The sequence below is a fragment of the Rissa tridactyla genome, chromosome 8 (assembly GCF_028500815.1).
Source record: "Rissa tridactyla isolate bRisTri1 chromosome 8, bRisTri1.patW.cur.20221130, whole genome shotgun sequence".
NCBI classification, from domain to species: domain Eukaryota; kingdom Metazoa; phylum Chordata; class Aves; order Charadriiformes; family Laridae; genus Rissa; species Rissa tridactyla.
In genome coordinates, this window is record NC_071473.1 from 14,879,767 (window position 1) to 14,898,727 (window position 18,961).

General features: G+C 37.1%; 1 protein-coding gene across 12 annotated transcripts in view; it reads right to left on the reverse strand.

Annotated features, from left to right (window-relative positions):
- RBFOX1 (RNA binding fox-1 homolog 1) overlaps nt 1-18,961 on the reverse strand; it is a 1,295,853-nt gene that overhangs the window by 246,124 nt on the left and 1,030,768 nt on the right. For 7 of the 12 annotated variants that reach the window (XM_054212212.1, XM_054212215.1, XM_054212211.1 and 4 more), the window contains exon 1: nt 13,060-13,366. The exons of 4 other annotated variants lie outside the window; for them this stretch is intronic. In XM_054212212.1, the coding sequence (XP_054068187.1) occupies nt 13,060-13,146 (87 nt within the window). In that variant the 5' untranslated portion in view covers nt 13,147-13,366. Of the gene's footprint in view, nt 1-13,059; nt 13,367-18,961 lie in introns of those variants that run through there. One more of the 12 variants, XM_054212209.1, reaches the window with a different exon arrangement.

The window sequence follows — 18,961 nt, forward strand, 5'->3', positions numbered from 1 at the left end:
CACAGAGGTTTTTTTGTTATTAAAAGATAGACATTACACAACAGGAAAGTAATGTCTATCTTGCTTTTTTGCCTCCGCCTCCCCTCCAAAACCCCAGAAAAGTAGAAAAGACAACTGATATGAAACACCCACTGACATTTTTAGGTCAACACGTTTTCATAGCATCTATCTGATAGTCTGATACAATAAAAACAGTCAATCACTGCAATTTTTTGAGACACCAGGAAGACATGCTTTTCCAGAATGGCCAACTCTAATGTGTGCAGTTACAATACATATGAAAAAAAATATAAGAGTATTTGGTTCTCAGCACCTTTTTCAACAGTAGATGCTATCATATCATTGGAAATGACAAATCCCACTCTACATAAACGTGTCATACGTGATTTTAAAAGTCTGCAGGTCTACGGTGCTTTTCTCCCTTCACTACCAATATGCCTTTGAAATCAAAAAGTAACTCACAATTTTAGATATAATATAAAAAAAAAAAAAGAGGAAAATATATCCCTGTAGTCATCATGAAAAGTTGCCATCATAAAGCTGATTACAGTGACAATTAGACTGAATGTAGAACATTACACAGCATAATATCGCAAGCTTTTTGAGTCAGTTGGCAACATATTACCAAATGCCACTCAGAAATCATATTGCAAGTGTTAGCATCCCTGAATGCATATGAAATTCTCTCATGGATTTAAAGTTTCTCTTAAAGATATAGTTTGAAGTGCAATGCATTGGGGCACAGACTCGGAGCTGTCAGTCAGGTCTCCTTATGTTTTTCACACAGTGACTCTCAAAAATCTACTACAGATGAAAGTTCATCTAAACTGCCTTCTTTCCAAATCTGTGCTTCCCTGTTGGGAACATATTCAACAGACTTGGCTTACGGTACAGGATGTATATACTGGGCTTAATTGTGCCTAACAATCGTCTTGGCCAGTGGAAGGCATTTTCAGATGGGAAATGTGTATGAACATCTGTTACGTTTCCCTATGCCCGATTTTAACTGTTCCTTCATGGAGGAAGGCATAAAAATCAAAGCATTCATTTCTGTAGTAAAAAGAGCGTGTACTCACTTCAGTCAATCCGGCACAGTACGTCAGTCAAAAATGCTACTCTGAGAATCCTGCAATGGATTTATTTCATTTCCTGTAACAGCAGTGTTCAAAAGGCTTGAGTGTGTTTTAACAACTTACGTCTACAAAATAAGTCACCACAGGAGCCAGCAAAGGCGGTTTCCCAGTACACATTTACTAATGCTATAATGAAACCAATCCATCTATTTCTTTTCTTACAAAATTAGTTTTGAAAAATTTCTTTGACTCATCAACAATTTTAGTTAACCTTTAGAAATATTTAGAAGCAAATCTTTACATACAATATTTTCTTTCATTTTATATTTAAGATTCTGAATGAATAAACAAACATGGAACTACACAGAGCCTCTTCTGCAACAAAATGAATGGCAAACATAAGAACTGGTCCGACAGGGGGAAAATTGAGTAGGAAGAATAATTTTCCAAAGACTGGCTGGTCTTTTAAGGAGAACTGGGCCTAACCCTAGCTGCTGTCTTCCAGTTAGCCTTAAATCTTCTTCTGTTACTGGATCCAGATAGTGATAACTGCTAGATCCTCCTCCTTGTATCTAGGTAGTAAAGAGTGAGATGGATACTTAAACGGAAAGAAAAGACAAAGAGAATGTGGAAGCTACATTTTTAATGTTATAAGTTGGTCACAGACAGGTTGAGATATTCTCAAGATGTCAAGTTTGCTTTATTCTGGTTTTAAATAGCCAAAGAAAAAAAAAAAGAAAGGGTACAGCTTTCTGTCTAGACACAAGATTTTAAAAAAGTAATAATCAAAACTGTAATTTATTCCTGTGTTCCAGAAGGGGGGGCGTGTGTGCTCCAATTACACTGTTTCCCTTAGCAAAAGGAAAGCTTGTGCTGTCTTTCTCATGTTCATCTCAGAAAGACTCTTGCATGACTTGTCACAACAGAACACGCCAGATTTTTCATTCTCCTCAGTCTATCTCAGGACAAGGTAGAAAAGATTGCTGCATTTCTGAAAGTAACATCTATTGGAACGGAGATCAAATAGTGAAACGGTATTCTGTAGCCTGTACCTGAATAGACAGCTTTCCATTACAGGACAGTTTCCAGGTACTGCAAACTTAAAAACCACTTCGTACTAATCAGTTATTACAAATGCACAACAAAATATAAATTGTTTAGGTTACTGAGGAGCAGACCTTTTCAAGTATGTCTCAGGCTCTATAGAATAAAATTTTGTTGGGACTCTGTTAAACTATCCTCATGGCTTTCTTAAGAATTTGTATTTTCTGTTTTGTACACAAAAAATGGGCATCCTCTTCCATCCTGTTTTTTGATAGCTCTAAATAGCATTTATGTTTTGGGTTGGTTTTGTTGTTTGGGTTTTTTTTTAATAACTGAAGTTAAAATATTTTCATTCTAACAGGGCACTGAAATACAGTTGTAGAGGTTTGCTTTCTCTCTGTACCTCAAATGTTAGCAAGATCAAATTTCTTTTAAAAAAATTTATTCAAATACTATTTTTCAGAACAATTCCAAGTCAAAGAGAAAGAGAACCTAAAAAATGTGAGCTTATTTCATTAAAAATAGGCTTTTTCTGTATTTCTCAAAATATTAACAATGCATCTCAAAATATTAAAAATTTATCTCTAATCTCTTTTTGCACAGACAAGATCTAATACATCAGAGAAGCAAAAGAAAAAAAATACTAAAAAGCCGGTCAAACATTAAACCCACTTTCCTGAAAATAAAACCCTGTATGCATAAAATACATATCCAATACTTAGAGAATAAGGAACCATTTTGCACAGAGGGGTAATACATCCTCAAACTTTCTTTCAGGTAAGTGAAGCAGGTCCCATCTTAAGCACTGAATTCAGCATCCAACTGAGCTGAAGCACCTGGGCCACACTTACAGAGAAAAGTTATCTCTAGGGAGTAAGGAAGGACTTCTCAGGTTTACTAATTCACTAAAAGCATCACACTGAGGCTCGGAGAGAAAAAAAGAATGATTCATTCTGTGTTATTACCTACAAGATCATTCACAGATGCAGGAAGACCTGCTTTTCCCTCACCTCTAGTCACCTTCTACTTCGCAAGTACATGTCATCTTTCTTGCTTTTGACCAACTACGTGGTTATATCTTTTTAGAAGCCTGACAGCGTTGCGTTTTGGTGTTGGTTTGTTTGTTTTTTAACCTGTTCATATCACTCACTGGAATTCTCACCTACGTTCAGGTTCTGATTGAATGTACTTCTAAGATTTTCTCTAGGGTGGAAGATGAGTAAAATGTTTGGAAATTCACTTTTTTCCTCTTTCTTGCTCTCACATGTCAACGTGATTTGTTCTCAAAGTGTTTGGAACATACTTGTATATAGTAGTACTGTCAGTAAAAATGAAGAGAGCTGATGCATACCTGCATAGCTGCTGGTAACTTTCAGAGACATCTTTGTATTTGCATTTTGGCAGCCACTCTCTTCCCTGGGTTAGATGTTTTGCAGTTAACATGCCTAAGATGGCTGGAGATGTATTTTACTGTATTTGCTACATATACAAATGTTACAGAGAAAGTAAGGTGTCATAGACAATACATAAAAAGCCTACTGTTTTCTCCTCCATTACTTTTAAATTTTAATAATTGGCATAGAGAAGGGCATTACATGCTTTTGAAATAGTATAGCGAAGTAAGGACAGAGACATAACAAAAGCGTACTTCTAGCTCTACAAGATGAAAAAGCACTGGGATAATGATCATTTCCCCAGATTTTTAATCTCTCAGAATTAAAATAAATAAGTAATCAGCATAGTTTAGATAAATTCACTGCTTTATGGGTATTTTTAGGTTTATCCTAATAAGAAAATAGTTGCTTTTACTTAAGGATACTTTCTAATGAAGTCTGAATGTTTCCTTGAAATGCACAATTTGTTTTATTTAATTCAAAGGCCTCAAACAAAATCTTAAAAGGCAGAATATGAGCTGTTCTGACTCTTCAATATATATGCAAGAGACTTTTACTTTCTTCTCAGCTTGATCAGCAATAAAGCAATACATAGATGATAAAAATAAAGATATTCTTTATTGATTTAATAAATCCATCAGAATTAAAGAGGATTAAATCACCCTCCAAACTGTCTAGCTCATGTATCTCTGGCCACTAGGGGAAGAGGAGGAACCAGCGTATCAAAATTTACCCTAATCCACAATAATCTGAACCTCATGAAACACAAATGGAAACTCTGACACAGAAAATGTACCCGGATCAAATTCATATTATCTGTTTACAGCATTCATGACCTGTCACTACACTAAAAAAAAAGAAAAACAAGCCCACCAAAATGTTTCAAATTATCTGTGAACCCTTCTTAAGCTTGTAAACTTAAGACAGCTGTGATATCTAGCTGGCAAATATTTAGCCAGGTGTGATTCCATCAGTCTCAGCTAGTAATAGAGCAGTTCAAATGCAATCTCCAATTACTTCAGCTGAAAATATTTACAGTTTAAATTATGATGTCCTTATTTTATTTCCACAACCTGGTCTACTGAAATAGACATTTCAGATGTTTTTACAACACCGTCTCTGAAATCAGGTCTGAGAAAACAGTTACCTGCATACCTCAGTTAAAAAAGCAAGCAAGACCAAATAAAACAAAAAGATGTATTTCAACTGGGTTTCCAACTTTAACTCATGTAACACAAGATAACTTGTCAGAGGGTGAATAGGTAAAATATTCATAGAATCACAGAATCTTCATGGTTGGAAAGGACCTTTGAGATCATCAAGTCCAACCATACACACACAAAAACCAAAACAAAACAAAACCACAAAAAAACCCCTACAATCTCTGTCACTAGAGCATGCCCTGAAGTGCCACATCTACACGTTTCTTAAATACCTCTAGGGATGGTGACTCAACCACCTCCCTGGGCAGGCTGTTCCAGGGCCTGACCACTCTTTCAGTAAAGTAATTCTTCCTAACATCTAATCTAAACCTCCCCTGCCGCAACTTCAGACCATTTCCTCTGGTCCTGTCATTATTCACTTGGGAGAAGAGGCCAATACCCACCTCTCCACAACCTCCTTTCAGGTAGTTGTAGAGGGCAATGAGGTCTCCCCTCAGCCTCCTCTTCTCCAAGCTAAACATGCCCAGCTCCCTCAGCCTCTCCTCATATGACCTGGTCTCCAGAACCCTCACCAGCGTGGTAGCTCTGGGGCCCAGAACTGAACGCAGTACTCGAGGTGAGGCCTTACCAGTGCCGAGTACAGAGGCACCATCACTTCCCTACTCCTGCTGGCCACGCTATTCCTGATACAAGCCAGAATGCTGTTGGCCTTCTTGGCCACCCGGGCACACTGCTGGCTCATGTGAAGCTGGCCGTCCACCAGCACCCCCAGGGCCTTTTCTGCTGGGCAGCTTTCCAGCCACTCTTCCCCAAGCCTGTAGCGTTGCTTGGGGTTGTTGTGACTGAAATGCAGGACCCGGCACTTGGCCTTATTAAACCTCATACAACTGGCCTTGGCCCATCGATCCAGCCTGTCCGGGTCCCTCTGTAGAGCCTTCCTTCCCTCAAGCAGATCAACACTCCCACCTAGTTTGGTGTCATCTGCAAACTTGCTGAGGGTGCACTCAATCCCCTCATCCAGATCATTGATAAAGACATTAAACAAAACTGGCCCCAAAACTGAGCCCTGAGGGACACCACTGGTGACCAGCTGCCAAGAGGATTTCACCCCATTAATCACAACTCTCTGGGCACGGCCATCCAGACAGTTTTTAACCCAGTGAAGAGTACACTTGTCTATGCCATGGTTTGCCAGGTTCTCCAGGAGAATACTGTGGGGGACGGTGTCAAAGGCCTTACCAAAGTCCAGACAGACAACGTCCACAGCCTTCCCCGCATCCAGAAGGCGGGTCACAGGGACATAGAAAGAGATCAGGTTGGTTAAGCAGGACCTCCCTTTCCTAAACCCTGATCCCTTGGCTGCCCTGCACTTGCCACAACAGCTCACTCAAGATGATCCTCCTCTCCATGATCTTTCCTGGTACCGAGGTCAGGCTGACAGGCCTGTAGTTCCCCGGATCCTCCCTTCTGACCCTTCTTGTAGATGGGCGTCACATTAGCCACCCTCCAGTCATCTGGTACCTCCCCTGTTGACCAAGACTGTTGATAAATGATGGAGAGAGGCTTGGTGAGCTCTCCCACCAGCTCCCTGAGTACTCTTGGGTGAATCCCATCCGGCCCCATATGTAACGTGTTATTGGCTAATTGACAGTTTCGTAGCTTTAGGGTAGTATGAATAGAAAATACACATCATCATTTATAAAAAACAACTAGTTTTATCCTTTTATCGTTACAATATAGCAGACAAAGTTTATAGTATCATATGCAGGTAGTTAATTTAACTCCTTATTGCAACACAATCTTGTGATGTGATCCAGTCAAGCTTCGTCTCTCTTTTCCTAGATTCACTCGGGTGTTTTAAAGCCAGTAAAAATGAAAGAGATTTTCCCACTTGCATCATTTGCCAAGTTCCATGTTTATACACCAAACAAAGAAGAAAACAGTTTCTGAGAAACTATGAGGAATTTCAGACTCTCTTTCTCCAGATCACCTTAACTAGCTCAATTATCACATCTCAAATGAAAAACCACCACTTTATTTTTACAGCTCTGGAGGCTGAACGCCCTGGGGATAGGTGGTCTGACTATTGAAGACAGAGGCAAAGTAGGCATTAAGTATCTCAGCCTTCTCCTTGTCCTTGGTTACAACTTTCCCCCCTGCATCCAGTAAGGGATGGAGATTCTCCCTGGCTCTCTTTTTGTTGATGTATTTATAAAAACAACTCCATAACAATAATTGTTCTATATTATACATAAATATTGTTATATATATAAAAAAATATTGTTCTATACAAGCACATTTCTATATCAGTTGTGTATCATTCTACTGAAAGCAACGGAATTTCAAAGTTGTTTCTCCTGGCATAATCTGGCCATCAGAATTTTTATTACTGATGATTATGCACGAGTCAGGAAAAAAAAAAGCACAGCTGAAATTCCAGATCCTTGGAAATAGTCATATCAGCTTGCTGGACTCTAGTTAGGGAAGCCAAATTAAATAATCTGCTTTTGCAGCAAATCCAAATCTTAAAACTTTTGTCTTATTTAGGGGATGAATAAACAAATAGAACCTGTCCTAATGAAAGTTATTCTATCTATAAATCTGTTCTGTTAAAATAAGCTCGAATATCCTTTTATTTATTCCACTTCAAAAAGACTGCAGAAGCTGCAGCCATGAAGGCCCAGATCTCTCCAGATTCTTGCCATACTAAAACACTCCATTGAAGTGTATTATCCAACACACAAGCTAGTGATTGCAATTATATAGCGTCATGTCTAAAATTCACTAATACTGATAGTACATGTGTAAGTGGGACAGGAAAAAATTCTGTGTCTGTTTGGTGTCATATGAAATCTTTTGGGTTTTTTGCCGCGCTCAGGAAGAAGCTCTGACTGTAACACAACATTGACCGAGCTGACGGAATAAGAGGTAATGCATGTAGTATTACCTAACTCATTCAAATTATGTTACGCATTGATTTCTGAAATCAAATGAGAAAATTATGCAGATGGGAAGAGAGAATAACCACTAGCTTCTTAGTCAAACTGAACTATTTAGATAGGCTATCCCCACTAAAAAAATCTTTTTGATCAATGCCAAAGACATTCTGTGTCATTGCCCCTCCCTCTGCAGGTTCATTCACCTGATATTTTATGATATCTGCACTTACTAGCAGGAAACAAAGGCAGATTAAAAGAAAATAAAATCTTGCAATAGCAATAACAAAATAGTTCCAAACTGTCTGTAGCCTCTTGAGCAAATAAGAGGTTTCCCAGAGAACACATGTTGGCTACACTGCCCGATCCAAGTATCAAAAGGAAAAAAAATAAAACTGAAACTGTATTTCCAGAGGTTTAAACACTGATAACTGAAAATGTTCGTAAACAAAGTAATAAGGACCACATCCCTCACTACTACCATCACCTTACAGCTCATTAAAAGCACTTTTGATACAGAAGCGAGAAAACCTCTGCAACTCATAGAGAGAAGACATTTTAAATATACTCTCTCAAAACCAGAACAAAATACGCACTCGGATGAAAAGTGATTGCAGCAGTAAAACATGTTAGTCCTCCACTCACAAAGTGCAGTAATAGGAGACCCTTATCACTTGCAGAGACAGAAAAACACAATCAAGCCAGAATAAATCTGCATCTAAGGTAAATCATCTACTTACTGCATTTCAAATAGGCCATTCGGCCAATGTAAACAGAAATTATGCACTGCATTCCACTAGATCATAATCTAAAACCAACCGAAACAACAGTACACCACTTCAGGCAACATGCGAAGAATTAAAACCTCTCATCATTTCTATTTCAAATGCATTATTCAAATAAAAACTACTCCATTACGAAAGCCTTTTTAATGTAAGGCAACGCAACACATCCACAACATTTTCCAAAACAGGACTGCCGGAAAGGAAGCGTGATTTTGCAGGTAGCCTAACACACTAGCATCTGCAAGTATTTTGAATGTATTTGCTGCTAGCAGTTCCCAATACAGCACTAAAACAAGGACTTTACAGACGGGGAAAGATGGAACTGTGAAGACGTCTGCACCACTACTTTTCACAGCATATTCTAGGCAATTCTCTCACTTAGCCCTAAAATAAAATGGAAGTGTCTCCAGATTACCACTTTTCCAGTTGTCAGTCAACCACACCACTTATGGAAAAATCAGATGCACAGATATAATCAAAATATCTTAAGAATAATTTAGGTTTAAGAATAATGGACTTAAAAGTACGGTAATTCCCTGTCTCTTAAAATAGTTAATCAGCAGCTATCTATTTCCTACTTTTCTTCTATCCCCCTTTACCACCACACAAATAAATAAGCAAATAAACGCAGAAGAAGAGGTTTTAGCCTAGCTGGCTGAAGTCTTTAACAATGAACATAAGCTTAAACCCTCAGAACTCTTAGAGTTTTTCTGGTCGCTATGCTAAAATAAAAGCATACTTTAAAAATACTTGACCACATTCAGAAAAAACACTCATGTTTTTAATCTTAAATTTAAGTAGGTCGTTTTGTATCAAATAGAACTGTCTCTCTACTTGGAATTTTCCAGTAGTTTACTGAAAAGTCTAAGTAATTTCAACTTTAATAACTTTTATAATGGACATGAACTCCTCTTTCTCTGCTAAATGGAAATTGAGCCACCTACACCAGCCATGTAATAAGTAATTTAGCACCCATCATGAAAACATCACATATTGCACTTCTGTTTTTAAAATATTTTATCATAATCCTAACATTCCAAGTATCCAGAGCAACTGAAAAGATTTTATATACCTAAACCACTAAAAACCCATGAAAGATGAAGGTAATATGGAGATATTTAACTTGTTATTCTAAAAACACACTACTCTTCTATGAATTGCAAACTAGTTTTTTGATGCTGCACTTTGTAGTTGTAATGATAAACAGAACTTTTTTTCACATGTTTATTCTGAGAACACGTAAGAGGGTTCAGCAGCACCCAGCCACGCTGTCTGACAGTAGGGCAATGGTCCCATCCCCTGGTCAGTGCAGATGGACCTTTTTCACGGGACACCCTACTGACCTCACTGCTTATCTGGACATAAGGGTTCCCCCCAAGGGAATCAAAAGACAAAACTGGTGTATGAACCAAGGGCAGGATAAGAAGCCTTTCACTGGATTGCCACTTAATCCTCTATGGCTTTTTTTTTAATCTCACCTGCCAGGAGAAACAGTGTGCTAGTTTTGACATCAAGCAGGCCTTACTGTCCACAGCATATGCAAGTGCTGGATTGCAGTACCTGCTCTGGTCCTCATGGCAGCGTAACTGGGACAGGCTGTGAAGCCGCCAGTACATCTTTTGTGCCAAGTCAGAAAACATCTCTCCACCCACATGAGGCATAATGCTATTTATGCATCATTTGTACTTTCATGTGATTTTTTTTTTCCTTCTACAGTTTCACCCAGGGGGAAGAAGGGAGAGGAACAGATACTTTATTTTTCCTCATTAAAAAAATGTGTTAAGAAATCGTAGGCAATAATAATATCATCATTCTAATAAGTTTTTTTAAGGTATATATTTACTTATTTGAAAATGAAACTAGCTTCGCAAGTATATTAATCATAAGTTGGTACATTTTGGATATACCTGTAACTCTGCCAACTACCTTCTTTCTCTCTAAAAACACATGCACTCCATTTTTCATTATCTCACTCAAACATATGATCTCAGGAAGAGGAATACAAACCTTCTTCATAGAATAATACATGCCATTGGAAAAATACACATGGCTATTTATCTAGTGTTTCCGGTGAGGCATCCACAATATCTGCACTTTTTTGTTTGTCCTAAGTTTCACACATTCCAGTACTCTGTAACAAGAGGGTGTGACAAAAGCAAGCAGAGGACGTAGAATAGAGTTTACTGAAGAATTTAGGAGGAAAGACTGAAAAAGGCTGCACATATACAGCATAAAGTAAAATAATACACAGTGCTTGAAGGTGCAGAACCCCTGAAGACTAACAGTCCTCCACAGAGATCTGAGCTCTCTTGCGTTCAACCATGCAACACAAAACATGAAAAAAAACAAAATAGTCCCCCAATATGCAATACTCTGTTGTCATATGCAATCTTGGTGTAAATCCAAATGGAAACCATGGGGAATCCCTAATCAGACATACATCTACTGTGTGTAGAAATCCATGCAAATAAATAAATTGCAATCTTATAAGCCTCTAATATGTTTAAACAGCCTCATATTCAAAAATACTTCAGGGTTGTGGCTATCAATCTGCAATCCAGTAAAAACATTTGCATAATCAGTTTTATCAAGGCATATTTTTGAAGAAATTTTCCATTAAAGTTCTGAACATTATGTAATTACTGCTTAGAAGAGGAGCACATAAATATGCCTATCAAGTGTCCTTTGCATCATTTATTTTGGATACTTTACTTAGGTTTACTCTAAGTGACAAACAATAAGCATTCTAATATCATAAGCTGACTGCAGATACTGCAAATGCAGATAAAAACTTGGGGTGAGAAAGCGGTTAAACCATTTAATGTTCTAGTTGACCCACTAAGACAGTAACTCAAATATTTGTTTTGTTTCAGAAATGCAATTTTCAGGTATGACATTAGGGAAAGGGAGATGAGACTAGAGCAGTATCCATACAAAGAACAGTTTTCAACTGTACCTATAAACATACCTATTTTTTGTAGAATAATTCTTATTGCTTGACTATTTTAGACCTATGCTAATGGAGTATCATAGGCCTGGATGTATCTTTCTAAGGAAAGAAAGAAAAGAAAAAAAAGATTGAAATAAGGCATCCCGAATTTTCAAAGGGTCCTTTCTTCTAATCTATCTGCTTGGATAATGTGTCCAGAGTGGCATTTTGTAATGACAGCAACTTTCCAACAAATCAATAGTTATTTAATTCCCAACAAGCTCTCGAGTCCATTAAACCTGATTACATTCACCCATTTCAGTTGGGTGCAGTTATTTTTCCTACACCGGCACTTAATCTATAACAGGAACTTATGAGAACTTTCAAAAGCAATTTCAACATCAATCAGCATAGAGTGAAAGGCACGATTTGCTTGTAATTATTTATTGGACAGGATGGCACAGGGTCTGACTGAGCTCTAGCATCCGACCTTCACCCCCAAATTCTAATGGATATGAAAGCCTGCTTAATGTGTTCAAGTGTGCTACCGTGTCTCACCGGTTAAAAAAAAATAATAGCATCAGCTTACATGTCCCAGAAGACACAGTTTTTCAATACCTGATAATGGCCACTGTGCAATGCTATATTTCTGTTTTAGACATATGTGTCTGATATTAAGCATAAAGTGAAGAACACAACTCACAGTCCAGTCTTCAATTACTGAATGGACCTATATGGGAAAAAACTCTTTCACACTGTGATTGCCCCTCTACACCAGCTAACTGTTGTAGTAAAACAGCACAATGAAAATTTGTCTCTCCTCCACAATTAATTTGACTGCTCACTAGGATGACACAGAAATTCTGTAATAGACGTGTGTCTCTCTCGACCTTGTTAATGCCTAATATCTACCTACTGCCATTTATAGGATACACTGGTTTGGTTTTTTTTCCACTTTGTCAATACTTGGAAATGTTACTTAAATTCTTTCTTAATGTCTTCTAATACTGTAAAGAATAGAATACTTTTTGCTTAATTAGTGCCTCCATTCAAAATCCTGTCCAACAGGAAAAAATTCAGTAGTACCACTTCTTGATAAACATAAAATAAAAATCAAAAACAGACAACACAACAACAACTAAATCTAGTAATTGCCAGTTAACTTCTAAAATACAGAACTCTTGCCCTGAAGCAAGATCTTACACCTTCAGGGCTCAAAAGAATTAATACGACGTGCATAAATATTCTGCAAAGGTTATCTGTTTCTATACACGCAAAAACACAAACCCTTTTTCATTTGTGATGCATAACACGTGAATTAATGCATATTTAACACTATTCACATTCGCTGTGCTAAAACACTTAACCTAAACACATCATGGTAAGTTACTTTGTCTTATGACCTGCCGTGGGAATGCTGACTCCCTCAGAAACCTAGAATGGATAGCAAATCCTCTGCCCTGTGGTCAACCTCGTGAAGCAAAGGCATGAATGTTAAACAGCAGACAAATCAATACAAGCAAATATAGCTCAACTACACCATTTATTCAGCCATGAGAGATGTCAATACACAGATTAGGGTGATCCATCTTTTTGATTTCCTACTGTCTTCTCACTGACTACATGAGAGCTTTTGCCTGTATTAAAAGCGTTTGCTTTCTCAACCATAAAAATTCCAATTATTACTCTAAGTGCGCTAGAGTTAAGTTGCTTGTTGGAAGCGGCCTTGCATTACCTGAACAAGTCCAGCGAAGTATGGTGCTGCCGGCAGAATCATTGGCACTCCATATGGATGTAGCAAAACTCCTTGAGACGACAACATGGTTTAAGTGATAGTATTACTCCCACTAAAGCTAAACACATCAATTGAAAGTTAAGGGAAAATCTATATACCAACTTCTTCCAAACTCAGAGCTAGAACCAAATAACTTCTGTCAGGGGCAAAGCCCACATCAGCTGTAAAAAAAAGAAAAAAATTGACGTCAGCAACTCTTAATGTTAAAATTTTCTTCAGAGACAACAGATAGAGACAACAGCTGCAAACCTAACTCTACCAAAAAAGGAAGGGGCTATTTTGGGATCAGCTTAAGTAACATGACTAACCAACTACTCTTTATCAGTTCAGATTTTTAAGCGCTATACACATACAGATCAAATTCTGTACAGATCTACTGATTACAATTAATTTTCCTATCAGTTCTGGTATATACATGACAACAGTTACTATCAGAAGGCATTTAAAAAATAATCAGGTTTATCATGATTAAGTAAATAAATGTTTCCCTTTATAAGCTGTTAAATAATATTCATGTGAGAGTTTAAACTAAAGTCTGTTACATAGGATGCATATTCTGGTTTGATTCATTATATTTTTCTTGCTTATTTTGAGTATTTGAGCTAACCAATACAAGCTAACTGCTTCTATTAGGGTTATATTTTAATGGCTTTTCTAACCTTTCACAACATCTATGTTGTATTGCAGCTTCTTTTAAAAAGAACAAATTTGATCTTTAGAGTATTTCACAGCCATTCTTCAATTAAACTTACACTTGGAGCAAAATTTAGGCTGTTTTCCCCTCTAAACACAACAGATTTGCTTTTTAATGCACTACTTGCAAGAAATTCTCTTCCATAGCTAGTAATTTTTACTTTAGACAAAACAAACTTAGTCATCAACACCTGTTTCATGTGCAATGCATCTTCTACTATTGCAGATATGACTAATGACAAGAATTACAACTGAGCAAGATTTTTTTAATTCAATAAATTAGTTATGTGCTTTAAAACTTCACGTTACCAGTAAAAAAAAAAAAAAAATCCTGTCCTACAGTCTTTGAATAACCAGCGTGCTTCACATCACTAATTTCAGCTACTTGATTTTGTTGCATAATTACTTTCCCAGATAACTAATTGCAGACAAGATTTGATGCGATATTCAATTACTTAATGTCACATTTTGACCATCGTGAAAGGTTTTCAGTAATTGATTCTCATGCATCAAGGCAGCCATGTTGCACGATTGCGAAATCTACCTTCGCAGCTGCATGTTGGTCCTTGTTACTGCCAGCCTTAAACCATTTCTAACTTTAGATGTTGAATTGTGACCCTCTATGATGCTCTTTTGAGAGGCTGCCAATGAAGACAGCAATTGTCACATGATGAAGCGATGCTTACCTAGTTCCATCTCCTGTTACAGAATTGCTTCACTTCTCTGTTGGGGATAATGCTGTTCACACTGGTTATCTGACTACACTTAGCTATTAATCATATTTCTTGCTCTTTTCTTATTAAGCAACAGAGCCCTGCAGTTTAATTATTAAGCACACAGTAGGCTGTCACGTCGTGGGTTTTGCCAAAAGATTTTCATAAATTCCAATACAAAACCTGTTATTAACTTTCATATAGAAATATATAAACAAACGGTATATATGAGAAAGCGAGTTGCCATTACAACTCATTTATAAGTATCTCATTTCTAAAAAGACGTTCATTTTAACTATTTACCTATTTGTTTGGTCTAACAGAGTAAGCTGTATTTGAAGAGAAAGATCTCTTTCACCTAGGAATGGAGATTATAAAATGGATTCTGCAAGCTTTACTCAAATGACTCCAGCGGGACAACTGACATACATAAGGATTGTTAAATTGCTCTGTAAAATACCCAGTCGGTTTTTTGTTTCAGCATGTATGTACTTGATAAGATGCTAGAAACCCTAAAGAACAAGATGATTTGTACAGGGAAACACAGGCTCGAGGGAAGCTTTTCTGTGATCTGTTTTGGGACAGTTTTTGCTTAACATTTTCATTAATTATTTTGGCACAAGGCAACATGCTGATGAAGTTCCTGATGACATAAAGTTGGAAGGTACTGTCAAGACTGAGAAGGATAAGAATATTATATAGAAAGAATTGCTCAGCCTTACTGTCTGCATTAATAGAAATGGGATGATATTCAGTAATACAAAACATAAGGTCATGCTTCTGCTAGTAACAGAAACTTCAGTTCTAAACTCAGGAGGAAGAAAAGCAGGAACTTATTGCATCTGTTTAAGGAATTTGAGCTGTAAGTGTGATGCAACTATGAAGCGGAAAATTATCAGTATTTCCTAATTAATTTTATTTCTCAATTAATTTATTAGAGGTACTTCCAAAAGCACACAGTTCTCTTCATCCACATTAATTAAAAAAAAAAGAGGTCAAATTAAACTACAACAAACGTAGAGAAAGTCCCTTTTGTGTTGTTCAGGGGAACAGAGCAACTACATTGTAACAGCAACCTAAGAAAGTTCGATTTTTTTTTTTTTTTTTAATCATGACCAAACAATTTATGAACAGGGAAGAAAACAGTAGGAGCAAGATACTGGTTTAAGCTAAGGACAATCCTGACACTAAAAATCAAGGAAAAACTAGTTATGAATAAATTTAGGTTGAAAATATTTTTTCAATTTATTTTTTAAAAGTATTTTGGTGTCGGCTAAGTGAGGGTCTAGAACAGCCTTCCAAATCCACAGTAACAAAAAAGGATAGCTTATAAAAGAAAATTAAATTATGCCAATAGCAGTGTTAGTCTGAACACAGCAACTTATAGGAGGACCCTTCCAGTCCTTTGCAAGTAGTATAAACATTCAAGAATAATGAAAATATCAAACGTCTAAAAAGCATTTATATTTACTACATTGCAAATTGTAATATATAAAAATATATTTTGAAAATAAGCTGTAGTTACCTGTTTTAATGAAAGGATGCTTTGCTTGCCTCACTATAACAACATGCTTCTAAATGTATAGCCGTATGGCACTCCAAATCCAAGCTCTGACTTTCTGGTTGGGCTCTTTGATGATGTCCCATGTGTGCACCAGCTACCTAAGTTCGCACAAACCTCTGTGAATCAAAACCACAGAAGTACAATACAGCTTTACTCGCATCTCCGCCCCATGCCAAAGTCTGAACTTACGCCAATGCAACTACATCAGCTTCACCAGTTTATACCAACAAATTTGTTCTCCCTCCCAACCACAAAAAAATGAAATTTGTCTTGTTTTACAGTTCAACATTAGTTAGCATTAACGGTCACTCCTGTTCTGCAAGAATATATTGAATACAGGAAATTTGACCATAAAGAGTGCTGAGGACTTAGAGAATAAACCAGAAGAGTATTAAATATCCCAATAATTCTGTTTCCCTTTAGCAGGACCTCTAGCATGATTAAGGTTAAGCATGAGCCTAAATGTTTTTGCTAGGACAAACCAGAATGGTCAGTACTATGCACATCAATCATCTGTCTGAAGCCACTGATGGTGACAGGACTTACTTCCTCCCTACTCCGGGATTGTTACTCCCTGCAAAAAATTAAGTATGCGTGTGGGTGGAAAAGGGGAGATCATCTATCTTAAATAACTATACAGTTTTCACTTCCATTACATTATAGAAAATAATGCTGTTAGAAAAAAAAAAAAAAAAAAAGACATGCTAAGCCATTTTCAGTATGCTAATGGAAGGCATGTTTCTTTCAGCTGTTTCCAAACCCATATATTTCTTTTTCTCATTAAAAATTTTCAAGGATTTTCTGAAACTGAAAACTGATTTTAAAAGTGGAAGACAAGAGAAAAGAACAAGAAAATAGATGAACAAATAAAATATACAATCTTACTTGTTTCATTTCCGCAGAATTTTGCTAAAAGGCATATATTATTTATGAAAATGAATCTGCAGTTTTAAAAATTAACAGCAATATAAGAATTTAGTCACATTGGAATGAAAACTCCCAGGTGAGAATACCTGAATCATAGCTAAGAAGCTCATGCAATACCTTTTTTAAACTTGTTAATTAAAGACTATTTTTGCACCACTAATACAATGCATTATTTGAATTGGCTAATGTAAGAGACTATAATTATTCTACACAGAAATTGACTGAACAATCAAACTTCCAAAATCTGACAGGGTAGTCCTGTTATGAACTTGCCTCCTAGACAGAAGCTGGTTTTAAAGGTGAACAGCACAGATTAAGCAAGCTAAGGTGGCATTAGAAGGTCGCAAAATACGTAAGTATTTCAGGTCCAACAGTCTAATGCCATAATTTTATATTTCAGCACAGAACCAAAGCTACTGACAGGAGTGTTCCAATAGTGATTTCACTGCGGACTTGCTAAAAAGTAATTTGAAATGGGAAAGAAATGGAGACCGCTGTACAGTACAGATGCACACAGAAAGAAATAAAGCCAGAAGTATGCCTGAAAACTGGGTTATGCATTCAGGCAGAACAAGAAAAATGATGATGATGCAAGAAGGGCCAAGGTTTTGATCCCACTTGCATATAATACCCAAATGGTGCATTAGACAACGACCAAAATATTCCCACAGGCAAAGGCAGATGTCTGGTTTTGCTATGGTTCAAGGTAAAAAAAGACTTTAGCAACTTCCTTGGAGCCACATTGCCTTGAAAAGACAGATCCCTGCAATGCGGTCATCAGACAATCAATGATGTATGCTCTAATCAGATCCTGACAGAAGTAATTTATTTAGAACATCCTTCTGCCAAATAATTAATTCTTCTTAATGCCTATATCTAGTTCAAAATACTACAAACAATGGTTCTTCCAAATGCTACGCAACACCAATGAACTTCAAATAATTTCTACTTCCTTCCAACATTGGCCTAACCTTCCCATCTCATAGATCATAAATAATTCAGGTACCACTTTGGCACCCTCTTCATAGCTTATGCTACATCATATTTGATTCCTTAAACTCTTCTTCAAGCCTCCCATTTTCTGGCCACCTTTCCTATTCTACAGAGGCTCTCAATTTTCTCTTTAAGATTTCTCAGTGTTTTCTGGTAAAGGAAAACCCAGAACCGAGAGGATAAAGTAGTTTCCAAATCTCCTGGCAGTTTCCATCACAGCAACTTTAGATTATCGTCCCTAAAGAAGTATTACCAGATCAGTACCATCCATACTCTAAAAGAGAAGGTGAGCTGCTATTGATTAGTATTGCGTGAGGTAAGTAGACCCAGGCATTAAATGAAATACTGGTAAATAGAAAAAGCTGTCCTGCGTGCCTTCCCCCACCCTCCCAACCATGACTGCTGCCACTTTATAACTACTGCACTTGTCTTCCAAAGACTATTTCTACCTTTCTGCAAAAACCCTTTGGGACCAAAGGCTCTTCAAGGGCACCAGAAGCACTATCCAGACTTGACCCCTGTCCTCAGCTGACTCAATCCACTCTTCTCACCAAAGCCTGAAGTACACATAGGAGCTCTTCATACCAAGTATCAATTCCCCAGCCAACTTCTATTATACTTAACAGTAGAACCAAAATACAATGTGGAAATTTTAGTGACTTTTAAAGTAGAAAACATCACATATACAAAGCAAAGATAACTACTGATCTCATACTGATACAAGCATGGTGGCTATCAGAGTTTGTCGAGTTTATTAAGCATCTCAGTTTACACTAGTGTATAGGGCAAAGATATAGAAACTGTTTATAACAGAGAGCTCACCTTTTTCAACTATGTGAAACACTTGTGGGATACAGCATGTTTGGTATTAACACATTTTTCTTCCAAACAAAGTTTCTATTTGAAAATTAGATTAGCTCGTAGGAGCAATTTACATCTAGCTGCGGTTCAA